The sequence below is a fragment of the Triturus cristatus genome, chromosome 5_1, assembly GCF_964204655.1.
Source record: "Triturus cristatus chromosome 5_1, aTriCri1.1, whole genome shotgun sequence".
In the NCBI taxonomy this organism is placed as follows: Eukaryota; Metazoa; Chordata; class Amphibia; order Caudata; family Salamandridae; genus Triturus; species Triturus cristatus.
Genome location: NC_140587.1, coordinates 427,698,781 through 427,714,427, shown reverse-complemented (window position 1 = coordinate 427,714,427; position 15,647 = coordinate 427,698,781). Strand labels below are relative to the sequence as shown.

Below are 15,647 nucleotides of genomic sequence, written 5' to 3'. Positions count from 1 at the left end.
TGGATTTTAAATCCAACATCTCCCCCCCCTCGGCAAGTCGTTCTTCCGACTTGCGGAGTAATGGTATGCGGAATCACAACGCGGTCGTTGTAACAACCGCGTTGTGATTCCCAGCGGGGAAAAAGTTTCAGGGTAAACGTTGTTTACCTGTTGCAAGGGGGCCTGCCCTGCAGGTGCGATTGTTTATGTGCAGGAAGGGACACCTTTCCGCACATAAACAATCTTTAAAGGCCATTTGCTGTTTCTATGAGTGCTTCTATGTTTTTATGTGTGCTGCACAATACGAGGAGAAATTATTGAGAAATTAAGAATTTCTCCTCGTATCACCATCCCAAGACCAGGTTTTACCTGGCATTAGTTTTTGGCGCTGCCCCATATTTATGACACCCTTATAAATATGGGGCAGCGTCAAACAGTAATGTGTGTTGTGGCGGAACGCCCACTGCAACACTCAGTGCAAGCCCCTTTCACGATAAGTGAAGCGTGAAATGAGGCCATATTTGCAAGGCGGCGTTAAGCCATGTTAAGTGGCTTAATGCCGCTTTGTAAATAAGGAGAAGGGGATATTGCCACCAGAAAGTCACTAAAAGTGACATTCTGGTGGCGATAACCCCTTGTAAATATGCCCCAATGCTTGGTGACCTTGAGATTTCCCTTCTGAAGCTCTGAAGGTCGTAGGACTGCTATGCTCATGACCATTACTCTCAGGGCGGCCACGTGGGGAGGGGAGGGACCCGCACCTTCCACTTCGTCTATTTGGCAGGGGCCAAAGGATGACGCCATATAGATAATACTGGCAGCCTTTGGGCTACAGCAATACTGCTAGAGGATGCACGCACACAGGGATTTTTCAATCCTCTCAGAGCAATGCAGAGCCATCATCCACCCTGGCATACTATAAGAGGCTTGATATGGAAGCAGGAAGGGTGGGAGGTTTCATTGTTTGAATCTGCCTGTGTCCACAGCTGCTGGAGGTGGAAAGAGAGAGCTCATGATAAGTCAGGGCAAGAGATGGGAAGATAGAAAATGAGAAGGATGGAGAAAGATCTCATCAAAGTTTAGATATTAGGCAGCCTGGGCCTATTGTGGGCAGGTGGAAAAAGAAGGTAGAGGAGACTCCAGGGCAAAGAGTAGGACATGCAAGTTCTCTAGACAAACATGTTAAGGTGTAGAAAGTAAAAGGGGGCTTGTGCTATAGAGACTTAAGAGGAGGGTGATTTTTAGAGGTGGGGGTGGTGTACATTGTGCTGTTAGAGCATTGTGTAAGGTGACTTAGCTTCTGTGGCTATGCTGAAGGATTATTAGCAAGTATGCGATCTGGTTGCTTTCAATAAAGCAGACTTTTTCACATGTGCATGCCAGGAGTGGTTTCTCTTCAAATAACCTTAGTCCCTGATTTCTCTTTGTTCTCTCTTAGGTTGGCTCCTTTTCTTGGCCTTGGAGCTGTCCAAGATCTCCACCATGAAGCTGGTGTTTCCAGCCATCGTTCTGCTCTCCCTCACCCACGCCCTGCAGTTTTCTTCAGCCGCTGAGCTCAGAGGGAGGCGTCAACCGGGCACTGTCCCAAGAGCAGGCAGAAATGCTGCCCTGCAGGCCGCTCCACTGGGTGAGTTCTCCTCAGCTCCCAGGCTCTGCATATCTGCCTCCACTTGCCTTTGTTGTAAAATGAGTAATAACACTGTTCTGTGCTTGGACTTTGTCATGCTTACAAACTGATGAAATGTTTTTAATTAACATGAGGTACACCTGAAATGAATCACCCTTCAACCTGAGATCTTAATTTCCTTTCCATTTCATTGGGCCATCTGTAATGCACATGTTTCATGTCTGGTCACACGGTAAATGGTCTTGTGTTGGAGTATGTTAAGTGACATAGAATTCATGATGTAAGAACCTAGGGACAGGAAGCCTCCATGTTACCAATATGAAACCACTGTTGGGACAAAAAGTCTCTTGTGCGGCGATGGACTCGCAACCCTGCTCTTAGTGCCCAATTTAATGAGGTCTGGATCCCTCATGCTGATTTTTGTTGTCATGGGTGAACACAAATCGTATGTGTGCGCCATGACATAGGCCTATCTCACATATTGCAGCCTTTGTGGGCTGGGAAGGGTGCCCAAAGGCTACTGCCTTAGCCAGGAGTTAAGCATGAGCGTGTTAATGGCAGCATCCCGTGTAGTGATCAGTAGGAGTAGATAGGCCTTTTTACCTGTGTCACTGGAGTGAGGCCTACAGGCTCACTTATTTATAGTTCCGTTGCTGTGTGCTTAACTCCCCCTTGTCCTACAATGGCTGGGTATGTAGCACTGCACAGTGCATGTGTGTTATACATGTGCTGGGTGTATGTGTGCCTGTGAATGGTAAAGTTCCTTGGAGATGTAGTGCTGTGTACTTCATGTGTGTTATATGCATGTGCTGGGTGTATGTTTGCCTGTGAATGGTACAATAAATGGAAGATTTTGGGTTCCAGTTTGGGGGACCCAGGGCTAACTGGAGGAACATGAGGAGGAAGACGAATCTCCCTCAGACAGATCTGTGGATTGCTAGATTCCTGTGAGCTGAGTGTGACACACTGGAGGAAGGGAGTCAGGCTCTTCTGTATATTTCAAAGGGCGCTCTTCACCCGAGGCTCATACGTACAGGCAGAGAAGCCAAACCCTCACCTCTTTCCCTGACAAGAAGAGTGTCTGTCAGGCTGAACAAAGGTCAGCCTGACAGACACTCTTCTTATTCAGGTTAGGCCACCAGAAGCTAGACATGCACTAAATGCTCAGGCTCCTGGCTGCCTGAGCTAAGCTTTCCCTAAGGCCAGACAATGAGTGAAATCAGCATTTCCAGTCCTCCTGGGGCCTCTGAGGCTTCCCTCCCGGAGAGCTGCAGTGAAGGTAAGTATTTTTTGTTGATGTTTGGTGCCTGCATGCGTCTATGTATGTATGTATATGTATTTGAGTGAGTGAGTGTTGTGAATGGGTGTGTGTGTGCGCACACGTGTGAATGTATGAATGTGAGTAAGTGTGTATATGTTTGTTTGTACCTCCCTGTCAACTAAAATTACCAGCCGCCACTGGTGCTCTTTGGTTCAGAGTGGGCCACTAGAAAGGGGCCTGGCCACATCTCAGGATGGAGAGTGGTCTGATAAGAGAACCATAAAGAGTACGGCTGAGATCCTGGGGTAATATTTTTATACACATTTCACTGTGGCTGACATCCAAGTGTAAACCTCTAGTCACTCCATGGCCTGAGTTGTGGGGCTATCAGATTTGGAGTAGCTCCTGCTGTGACAGGGACATCTTAAGGACTTTGGGGGCCCTGGGTCAAGCATATTTTGGGTGCCCCTGTTAGTTACATTTTTGAATTCATGATCCAACTTCAGCTCTTTCATGCCCACTTTGGCAGAGTCACTGACAGTGCACAGGCACACTCATTCTAATTCTAAATGTATTTACATCTGATGTTCACGGATAGTGATATGTTTTCAATATTATTTTTGTGCAGGAAGGTGTCCCTTCCTGCACAAAAACCATCCTCCCCACAATGCAAGAGTGTCTGCCTTGGCGCACGGTTGCTGGTGATGTGTCGGCGCAGGGGAGGAGGTCAGGAATGCACCATATCTTGTAAATATGTCACATTCCTGCCCTTTTCTTTTGATGCAGGGCAGTGCAGCAGGAAGGCCTGCTGTGCTGCACTGCGTCAGAAGTTTATAAATGAACCCCAATCTGTTCAAGAATTATTCAAGGTCATCAAGGCAAGACTCTCTACAGAACAGACCTGGCCGTATCAGGCGCCCCTAAATGCCTGGGTGCCTGGGGCAGAGCCTACCTTGCCCATGCCTTAAAATGTCTCTGGACAGACTGATTTTAGAGGAAAGACAAGACAGAGGAGAGAGCATTCCAAAAGGAAGCAGACCCCCAACATGAACTTCCAAGACTCAGACTCTAAATCACATTTGGTGTATTTATCGGACTATAAGAAGGGGAGCTCAAGGACCCCAAAATTGTCCACTATCAAACAGCAAGTCTGGCTGTGTGAAGAGGATAAGCTCCGCAAAACACCTACTTATGACTGCCAGTCTCTCAGTTGGATGAGGGAACATCAGCCAGGAAATCCAAAAACCACCTGCTGCTGGAGCCTGAAGCACCAGTGCCTGCCTGCTTGCCCAGATCAGTGTGCCCTGTGAGGAAGAGTAGAGCTGTAGGGAGAGAGTTCCAGTGGGGGATGCTGCTTATTGGATCCCTGTAACAAGTTATGAGGAGACGACTGCTGCACTAATCGGGTCGTTGCCCGCATGGAGGGAAAAGTCCACAACTCCCGTATGCCAGAGGAGGGCTGCCATGAAGTGAGCTGTGAAGTTTGCTGCACCAATCATGTCATTGCCATGTGCAGGTTTGAAGTCAGCGATCCCATATGCCAAGTAGGGCTGCCATGAAGATTACTGCCATGGTGGTCGGGCTGTATCCTGTGAGCGATGGGAAGTCTGCGAATCCATATGCCAGGTGGGACTTCCGTGAAGATTATTGCTGTGCCGATCAGGCCGTAGCCCATGTGCAGAGTGACATTGGTAACCCCCATATGCCAGATGGGGTACCGTACAGATTACCACTGTGCCAATTGGGCCAAAGTCCATGTGCGGGAGAGGATCCCAAAAAAACTTACCAGCATCAGAGGAGCATGAAGAACCCACTCGACTGCTGATTCTGCAGGACCGCAAGTGCGGAACTTGAGGACACCCGACCACTGCCCCTCCTGGGCCGTGTATGAAGAACTAACCAGAGACAGCAGCGGCAGCTTCAGCGCCCACGAATGGAACACCCGGTTACTTCGGTCGTTCAGATCCTTCTGGTGCAGTAACACTAATTTTCAGGCCAGACAGCCCTAGGTGAACTTGCCTGCAATATACCGTTTCGGTGATGGTACACTATTGTGGGACTCCTGAGACTCAGACTACTAGTAGGGTTTAACCTAAATGTCACCTATAGTGAAAACAGAATAATCCCTACTGCTAGTGAAAGGGGAGTGGCACTCAGTGACATGCCTGTTAAAACGCTAAAGCGCTGACTTTAGGGGACTTTGTGTATTGTTTGTGAATGCTGTATTTTACTTTTTTTCATAAAATCAAGTATTTGACTAGGCAATCATTTATTGCTGCTGCTGAACGTATTTTGAGCTGTGAGCCTGTGTTCACCCCCCTGAGTCTATCTCCCCCCCCCCCCCCGAAGACTTGGACTGCTCGACCTATGCTACCATAGAGAGTCAAGTACTGAAGAGGTACTTGGCCCAGTTGCTCAGGATCCAAAGTAAGTAGGCCTCCAGGATATCAAGAATAAAAGGCCTCAGCATAGCCAGTTGGGCACAGCAGCTTCTGCCTGCCCCATGGCTCTCTGAATAAGGTTCTGACAGCTGCTTATCTCGTTTCTTCACTGCATATGTTGCTTTTTGAGAAGTAAGTCTGTACCTGCAAACAGACAACTTGTTGACCTTTTAAATGTCTCAAAGTTCCTGCCATATTTATTTTAACTCCTAGCCTGTGAGTTGTAAGACTGCCATCCATTCCACCTACATTGGCAAACACAATTTTCTGTCCCACTGGCATGCAGTACGCCTCATGAAAAATGTATGAAAAAGTTAGACATGTTGCTGGCGGTGTTTAGAAAGAATATCGGAAACAGAAATATTGTGGGACAAAATATTGTGTCAAGAATATCAAAAACAAAACCTATTGTGCAGGTAAGTTTTTATAGGTAGGCATAGTTGTACTATATATAACTCCATATATATGTACAGTGACAATATATATATCTTCAAGGTACATAGATGTGGAGTTAAGAATAGTAAATCTATTCTTACCTATTTGCACTTGCCTTCTCAATATTTTGGTGCTCTATAATCTTGACACGATATTCGGTCCACACAATATTTCTGTTTCTTATTTTATGTCAGAGAGCCGTTGCTGGACGATTAGGTGTTTGTGAAGAGAGTGTGTCTTTCTTCTACTGGTCAGGTGGTAAGGGCAGTATGTGTTTTTTCTGTTCCCGGGTCCCTGAAGGATTTGAGCTGCGGCAGAGTGCCGATTAGTAATGGAATTGTCGCCCGGTTCACAGCATATACCAGGGGATGGCTGGGCAGGTGCCTAGGTGTCAAATCTGGATGTGCAGTGCATGGCACACAGTATATATATGACATCAGTGGACTGTATGACAGAGAGAACTAGTTGAGTATTTTCAGATATGGAAGAAATAAGCCTTAATAGTGGGCAATTTGTACTATTTTCTAGCTGCATTAGTACCATGGTGCTCCGTAACTACAAAATAAAGTCTAACAAGGAAAAACTGAGAGACACAGCATCCTGTCTCACTCTTTCGCCCTCCTGATGAAGGCTTTTGCAAACATGGGAGGCACTCCAGAACCAGACATTCACCAGACTTGTCTCAGTCTCCAGAAGAAATACTAGTCAAGAGATTAGCGGTTGTGATGACCTTTAACCAATTCAGATTTAAAATATAACAAACCTATGGCAGAGGAGAAATAGCTCTCTAAAGATCTGCACTGGCGTAGCTAGGGGGTGCGGTGGGGGCGGTCCGCCCCAGGCGGCACTATTTTGGGGGTGGCGGGCACATGTGTGGTGGCTGTTGCTGAGCAGCCAGTACGCACGTGTGTCTGAAAGTGCAAGCGCACCTGCTTGCAAGCAAATCCTGCACCACCTAGCATAGTGGTGGTGCGGCGCCAGTGCGCCGCGCTCTGTACCATTTATGTGAGTCCCAGAGCCGTCAATCTTGTAGTGCGCGAAAGCGCTGCCAATGACGGCTCTGGGCATCTTTTTTTGGCCAGCCAACATGCTACTACAGTGACGCCTTGAGTCGACTCGAGAGTCACTGCTTTCACTTTCGTTCAGTTGGGCAGCAGCTGAACTCGGAAATGGCTCGCTGCATCACGTGCACCCGACGACCCAGCCTGTCCCACCATTATGGCCCGTGCAGCTGAGCCTGCCAGCCAGAGCAAGCCTGATGTGGGCGGCCGGTCGCTACAGGGGGAGAGAGGCGAGCCAGGCGGTCGGCATCTCGTGAAATGGAGCTGCTCTCGAGATGGCCCCAGCTACAATTTCTTTTCAAGTAAGTGTGTGCTTAGCTGCCCTGGAAGTTAGAGAGTGGCGTAAAATAAGAGTCCTTGCTGGCAATAATGCATAGCTGCCAAGGTTTCAGATTACTTTTGTGTGACATTTTAATAATTTCAGTGTAATTATGAGTGACATTCAATGACTAAGAGTGACTTGCACATAGCGGCCAGTCAGTAATGCGCGCACACACACACAACATGCACGACATGACACCTTTCTCAGGCGGTTCAGCTAATGTAACATGATTTCTCTGTGCTGGCCCAAACAGTCACTTGATATCTACTAATGCCACTACACATGATCTTCCATATAATTGCCCACTGGCTCGAGGCTGCCTTGTCCCACAAGCCCAGCGTGCATGCTGCAGTCTGCCACAATTTGTTTTCATTTCGCGGTGGGCCAGCCAACAACTGTGCTTTACTTTAGTCACGATAGGCAATTAAATGCCGCTCAGGAGAGGCTGGTGGGTGTCTCTTGAAGGTGGTGCCCGTGTTTGTGAATGGCTAACTAAACTGAAGTTGAAGCGTATCAAAAATACTCTAGTTATTGGAGCACGCGGATGGAAAGTGGAGCAGGACGTTTTTATCTGTATATTAACTAATTCATGCTGGCGGTCTCAAGTTGAACCAGCCATTCCTTGAAGAACTTCAAAACAACTGTGTAAGTGTTGAGAGAGACTTGTTTATAAAATTATAAACACTACAGTGCCCTCGCTGCTGGCTATGCCTTAAACTTCTCTGTCTCTCAGCCTGAGGCTTAATGCATTTCTGGTGCTTTGCAGCATTTTTACGATTTTCTTGTTGCTCTAATTTAATTTAATATATTTCCCTCTTCATTGCTGGATTTTGCTCGGGAGAAAGTGTCACTCCTAGTCGTTGAAATGTCACTCATAATTACACTGAAATTCTGAAAATGTCACACATAGCAATCTGAAACCTTGGCAGCTATGACACTGACAGCCTAAATAAGGTAAGTGAAAATGAATTAAATTTGAATTTTTATTCCTCTGTTCTATACAGCAGCAGTAGGAACTTAACTTAAGAATGGCTGTCAGTTTAAGGTATCACTTGTTGGATATGGGTGACACCGACAGTTGGAAGGATCTCTAGTTTTGACCTGGGGGCCACAGGTGGGTCGGTGGTGGCTCTTTTCATAGGAGTCTCGAATGACTGCTGGACTGCAGTGCTGGCTGACTGACACCACATGAAGTTACCCGGAGGCAAAGGCCTGGGGCAGGCCTTTTGGAATGCATGTGGTGAATGAGAAAGCATGAAACTGCCTGCGCTGTGGGGAAAAATATGTAAATTGTATTTTTTTACGCTATGGACTTTCTTGCAGCTCCAGCATGTGGGGGGGGACTAACCTAGTTAGTCAGTATGCAAGTAACATCATAGAGTGCTCCATCACAGCCTGTGATGTCACAATGCATGACATCACACGTGGCATCACAGTAAGTGACATCACATATCATGAGTGCATTTAAGCGCATTATGAGATTTAACAAATTAGATTTTGCTTTGGGGTTGTGCTAAAAAAAAGCGGCGGAATCCCAATGCCTCAACTAAATTAAAAAAAAATTCTAAAACCCTGCCTCGAAGAAATTGGCAGCAAGGAGAAGCATGTTGGTAGATCTTTTATGCTTATTTTGTTACAAAGTCTGCGTTTTCTAATATTTTTATGGGGAAAGACATCTGCTGCAGAGGTGCCCAGTATATATAATTGATGAGATAACCCAGGCGGTTAAAGTATTTCTTGGAGAGATTTCTGTTTTGTGTAGTCCCAGATCTGACTCAAAGTAGTATAGAAGGTTAATGTGCTTGCAAAGCACATCATGTAATATGCAGATGATAGAATGTTTTTTTTAATGTAGCAAGGTAAGTGGGTTACTGCTTTGAACACAGATCCTTTCGTTACTTGCAGTTCATAAATAGTAAGCCTTTCAATATAGCACAGTGAGCAATGTAGGATATGTGACTGCTACACCTTTTAACACTCACTGACTCATGCAACACATCTTGTACACTGATTTACACACTTGTATGAAAATAGTGCTATTTAAATTGTTTGTAAATACTGGGACAGACCAACACATATGACATTCTTACAGTTCATGCACTTACATAAAGGGACCTAACAAAGTCAAAAGCATGCCTTTCTTTAGTACCTGTGAAGAGATAACAAACTGTGTGCTTTTGTTTCCCTCTGTTGCATTTACATTTAAGTGTGAGGTTCCAGGCCACTCCATCCAAAGGAGGCCTAATGGCCCCTTAACTTGGCCTTTATCTTTGGCCCAGCTGGAGATGAAGATAAAAAAGCCCCCCTCGCTGCCAGCACGTTGCTGATGGGAATGAAGAGCTGACAATACGCAGGTGCTGCTGAACGTGTCCAGGAGTCTGAAAATGTAAATGTAAATGTAAATTGATACTTGTATAGCGCACTACTCACCCGCAAGGGTCTCAAGGCGCTTGTACGAATACCGCTGTGGAACCCATCCTGGCTTTCCCTGTGAGGTGTCCACTCCTGGGCACCCCCAAGGTGGAGGCCAGGCATCCTTAGCGTTGTGGGGGCCGTTGTGGAGATTAAGCAAGCTATTGCCCAGAGTTGCAGAGTGGGACTCCATGATTGGAATGGCACCGAGGCGAGAATTATCAAGTCCGTGGAATTTTTGAGCCCAAGACCCGCCAAGGCGGGGAATTGAACCCTGGTCCCGGGCTAGACCTCTGCATCAGGGTCTGCCGCTCTAATCATTGAGCCACACTTCTCCACCGGGACAAGTTCAGCATATTTCTGTGTGGCCCAACTTCTTGGCAGGGTGGACGGCATTCACCCTGTGAAAATAGTGAGTGGACCCACGCAACACCTCCGCTCCGACCTTTGCTTTCACCTGCAGTGGAGTAGAGAGTGGCGTTGTAACTTGAACCCTGCCAATCCACCCCCGCTGCTCGCCGTCCTTTTTCCCCAGCCCCCTGGCCATGGGCGGAAATCTGAGGGATAGCCCCGGGCGCAAGAAGCTCTAGCTACGCCACTGAAGATCTGAGACAATATTAAGCATGTGAATGAAATGCTTAACTATGCTACATAGGGAACTGGCCCACCTTCAGCTGTACTTAAGCTCTGCCTGCAACCTTTGGCTTCAAGGATCCAGTACATCAGTCAATGAGAGAAACGATGACACAGGGATGCAAGGACGCTAATAGAATATTCCTGCCAATGTTCATGGCAAAGATATAATATGTACAGGTAGTCCATACAGATCTCTTTCAGATTGCTTCCAGATGCATTCCATGCGCCGTAACCTGACAGGAAGAGGTTCCATGGCAGAAGACACCATGTCCCCTTTGAACTCAGGTGATAGAAAGGTTAATGCTACCCTCCTTATGGCTTATGCTGGGTAAATTTGTCACTCATCGTGAGTATATATCTTTCAGTTCCTGCACATACACTCCCCACACTCTCCATCTAATCTAATGGGAGTGCTTCTTCACTTCTAAAGGGAGCCCCATATCCATCCTCTTCACAGCTCAGAGTCTGATGTTACACAAAATCTTCAGGAATGCCAGCATTACACAATACATGTCTGGCACACTACCTTCCACCTCTAAATTGTACAACATGTCTTCAGGGACAATAATACAAGATGGATGCCTCTGAACTTACATGAACTCCCATCCACACAGCGCACACAGTCCAGGCACATATTACCACACACCTATGGTACATATTTGTGCTTTACATGCACTTGAGATGTAGCAACTAAAATTAAGCACAATTTAAAATAGATGAAGCAAGTACTAGAGGCAACTTACCCAAGTACTGAGAACAGGTTAAAGCAAGCTATGTGATTATGATTCATAAACACTTGCTGCTGCCACTGTCAAGCTCATATGAACAGGCAAGGGTACCACAGAGGCACTTGCTAAGGAAGGTACACATGTTGTGCCCCTCCAGACCATGGATCCCTGCTCTTGGTCTCTGATTCCATTTAGCTGAATTGGTCATTTGCGCACATGCATTATGGCCATGTGCTCTGAGCCAAAAAGTCAAAAACATTTAGGCCATCAACACCTTCTTCACTTGCCCTTGTGACTGCCTGCCGTCAAGCCCAGTTCTATGCCCCTTGTTCTCTGGTGTTCACTGGTGACCTATATTGGTCTCTTTAAAAAGTCAACATCTACATCAAGACTTCAGCTGCTTCACCTTCTGTGGACAATTGCAATAACATTGAATGTATCCTCACCTTCAGACATCCAACCAGCTGTTGTTTTTTCACCTGTCCACAAGCTTTGAAGATTCAGCTTTTCAAGAAAGTATAGCTTCTGTCTCAGTATTCCTGCTTTGATGGAAATATTCCCCTATCTGGTTTGAGCATAGGCCTCAGAAAATGTCACATCAATCAATCTTTGGCCTTTCTACTAGCGTCAGGTATTAGTGAATAGAATGCCTCAACATACACCAATATCACAATGCAAATGACACAAATCTTTATACATATTATTATACTCTAATGTACTCCCTTGAAGATCTTTTACCGCTAAAAACATATTTTCAAAATGGTTGACACTGATTATGGTTTTCTATACAACATTCTTTGAGTGAAGATCGCTGTCTACTTGAATTGTGTTGACTGGGGCAAGCAGTGTTGCCTTAGATAAGGCTAAATGACCTCAAGTCCTGTAAAAACGTTCCCAAAGACTTAGAAAAGAAATAGAGGAAAAAAAACTATAACCAAGTCTAAGAAGAAATATAGGAGAAGACCATCCAAAAGTGTAAGAAAAGATATCGGAGAAGGCCATCCAAAAGTAAAAGGATAAATATAGGAGAAGACCCTCCAAATGGGCGAGAAGGAACACAGGCGAAGATGACCACCCAAAAGTGTAAAACAAAATATAGGAGAAGATCATCCAAAAGTTAAAAATAAATATAGGAGAAGATCCTCCAAAAGCGTAATAAGAAACAAAGGAGAAGAAGACCCTCCAAATGTATAATAAGAAACAAAGGAGCAGAAGACCACCCAAAAGTGTAAGAAGAAATATAGAAAAAGACCAACCAAAACTGTAAGAAAAAATATCGAAGAAGGCCATCCAAAAGTATAAGAATAAATATAGGAGAGGACCCTCCAAATGTGCAAGAAGGAACACAGGTGAAGAAGACCGTCCAAAAGTGTAAGAAAAGATATATAGGAGAAGGCCATCCAAAAGTATAAGACAATATATATAGGAGAAGGCCATCCAAAAGAATAGGAAAATATATATAGGAGAGGACTCTCCAAACATGTAAGAAGAAATACATGAGAAGATGACCACCCAAAAGTTTAAAATAAAATATAGGAGAAGATCATCCAAAAGTTAAGAATAAATATAGGAGAAGACCCTCCAAAAGTGTAATAAGAAACAAAGGAGAAGAACACCCTCCAAATGTATAATAAGAAACAAAGGAGCAGAAGACCACCCAAAAGTGTAAGAAGCAATATAGAAGAAGACCATCCAAAAGTGTAAGAAAAAATATCGAAGAAGGCCATCCAAAAGTATAAGAATTAATATAGGCGAGGACCCTCCAAATGTGCAAGAAGGAACACAGGTGAAGAAGACCGTCCAAAAGTGTAAGAAAAGATATATAGGAGAAGGCCAACCAAAAGTATAAGAAAATATATATAGGAGAGGACTTTCCCAATATGTAAGAAGAAATACAGGAGAAGATGACCACCCAAAAGTTTAAAATAAAATATAGGAGAAGATCATCCAAAAGTTAGGAATAAATATAGGAGAAGACCCTCCAAAAGTGTAATAAGAAACAAAGGAGAAGAAAACCCTCCAAACGTGTATTAAGAAACAAAGGAGCAGAAGACCACCCAAAAGTGTAAGAAGAAAGATAGAAGAAGACCATCCAAAAGTGTAAGAAAAAATATCGAAGAAGGCCATCCAAAAGTATTAAAAAATATATAGGCGAAGACCCTCTAAATGTGCAAGAAGGAACACAGGTGAAGAAGACCGTCCAAAAGTGTAAGAAAAGATATATAGGAGAAGGCCAACCAAAAGTATAAGAAAATATATATAGGAGAGGACTTTCCCAATATGTAAGAAGAAATACAGGAGAAGATGACCACCCAAAAGTTTAAAATAAAATATAGGAGAAGATCATCCAAAAGTTAGGAATAAATATAGGAGAAGACCCTCCAAAAGTGTAATAAGAAACAAAGGAGAAGAAAACCCTCCAAACGTGTATTAAGAAACAAAGGAGCAGAAGACCACCCAAAAGTGTAAGAAGAAAGATAGAAGAAGACCATCCAAAAGTGTAAGAAAAAATATCGAAGAAGGCCATCCAAAAGTATTAAAAAATATATAGGCGAAGACCCTCTAAATGTGCAAGAAGGAACACAGGTGAAGAAGACCATCCAAAAGTGTAAGAAAAGATATATAGGAGAAGGCCATCCAAAAGTATAAGAAAATATATATAGGAGAGGACTTTCCCAATATGTAAGAAGAAATAGAGGAGAAGATGACCACCCAAAAGTTTAAAATAAAATATAGGAGAAGATTATCCAAAAGTTAAGAATAAATATAGGAGAAGACCCTCCAAAAGTGTAATAAGAAACAAAGGAGAAGAAAACCCTCCAAACGTGTATTAAGAAACAAAGGAGCAGAAGACCACCCAAAAGTGTAAGAAGAAATATAGAAGAAGACCATCCAAAAGTGTAAGAAAAAATATCGAAGAAGGCCATCCAAAAGTATAAGAATAAATATAGGAGAGGACCCTCCAAATGTGCAAGAAGGAACACTGGTGAAGAAGACCGTCCAAAAGTGTAAGAAAAGATATATAGAAGAAGGCCATCCAAAAGTTTAAGAAAATATATATAGGAGAGGACTTTCCAAATACGTAAGAAGAAATACTGGAGAAGATAACCACCCAAAAGTTTAAAATAAAATATAGGAGAAGATCATCCAAAAGTTAAGAATAAATATAGGAGAAGACCCTCCAAAAGTGTAATAAGAAACAAAGGAGAAGAACACCCTCCAAATGTATAATAAGAAACAAAGGAGCAGAAGACCACCCAAAAGTGTAAGAAGAAATATAGAAGAAGACCATCCTAACGTCTAAGAAAAAATATCGAAGAAGGCCATCCAAAAGTATAAGAATAAATATAGGAGAGGACCCTCCAAATGTGCAAGAAGTAACACAGGTGAAGAAGACCGTCCAAAAGTGTAAGAAAAGATATATAGGAGAAGGCCATCCAAAAGTATAAGAAAATATATATAGGAGAGGACTTTCCCAATATGTAAGAAGAAATACAGGAGAAGATGATCCAAAAGTTAGGAATAAATATAGGAGAAGACCCTCCAAAAGTGTAATAAGAAACAAAGGAGAAGAGGACCCTCCAAAAGTGTAATAAGAAACAAAGGAGAAGAAAACCCTCCAAAGTGTAAGAAGAAATATAGAAGAAGACCATCCAAAAGTGTAAGAAAAAATATCGAAGAAGGCCATCCAAAAGTATTAAAAAATATATAGGCGAAGACCCTCTAAATGTGCAAGAAGGAACACAGGTGAAGACGACCATCCAAAAGTGTAAGAAAAGATATATAGGAGAAGGCCATCCAAAAGTATAAGAAAATATATATAGGAGAAGGCCATCCAAAAGTATAAGAATAAATATAGGAGAGGACTCTCCAAACATGTAAGAAGAAATACAGGAAAAGATGACCACCCAAAGTTTAAAATAAAATATAGGAGAAGATCATCCAAAAGTTAAGAATAAATAAAGGAGAAGACCCTCCAAAAGTGTAATAAGAAACAAAGGAGAAGAACACCCTGCAAATGTGTATTAAGAAACAAAGGAGTAGAAGACCACCCAAAAGTGTACGAAGAAACCTAACTTTCTGAAGATCGGACGCCAGAACCTCTTTAACTTCTTCATTGTGATTTTCACTGAACTCCTTATACCTCACTGCATACCTCTGTCTGTGAGGATCTTTCCACTTATGCACCTTTCAACTAATCCTTTATTCTGCGTTTTTTTCCTTTATAGATTTACTTTCACTCTTCTGTTTCACCCTTGTTGTGCACCTCCTCAATGGCTTTCTGTTTGCTCAAGTATAAACCCGTATTAGCTTCTTGAAGCATTTCAATGCCTTCCTTAGACTCAACTTACCTCTGCTTTACTTGGGTCTTTTTTCCAGCTCTGTCTACATGATTTGCTCCATTCGGTCTTTCTCCATGCACACCTTCATTCCTTGAAACCCTTACTCTCTCGCCCTTCATCTTTCCCCTTCCTCGTCCCCCTTTAAAACCAGAATAAATATAGTTGGTGTTGGTTCAATTTGCCTGTTCATTCTCACCTAATTTTCTGCTGTGGTGTAGACATGCAACATGACTATGTGCTCTGTCTGAATGCCCAGTAGTAAGTGAATGATTAAATAAATGCACATGTAGTGTGATTTCAATAATTTTTGTTTTAATATTAAATTCAGGTTGCCAATTAAAATTGAATCTCACGCGGAAACTAAAGCATACTCGCTGTAAAACAATAGCAACTATTATTCTC

At 43.6% G+C, this 15,647-nt stretch overlaps 1 protein-coding gene and 1 long non-coding RNA gene across 4 annotated transcripts in view; one reads left to right on the top strand and one right to left on the bottom strand.

Annotated features, from left to right (window-relative positions):
- MATN2 (matrilin 2) overlaps positions 1-15,647 on the top strand; it is a 476,504-nt gene that overhangs the window by 45,917 nt on the left and 414,940 nt on the right. For both annotated transcript variants that reach the window (XM_085605205.1, XM_085605204.1), the window contains exon 2: positions 1,418-1,606. In XM_085605205.1, coding sequence (XP_085461331.1) covers positions 1,462-1,606 — 145 coding nt within the window. In that variant the 5' untranslated portion in view covers positions 1,418-1,461. The remainder of the gene's footprint in view (positions 1-1,417; positions 1,607-15,647) is intronic.
- Positions 1-15,647, bottom strand: part of LOC146830999 (uncharacterized) — a 364,002-nt gene that overhangs the window by 125,474 nt on the left and 222,881 nt on the right. The gene's annotated exons all lie outside the window — the stretch shown is intronic.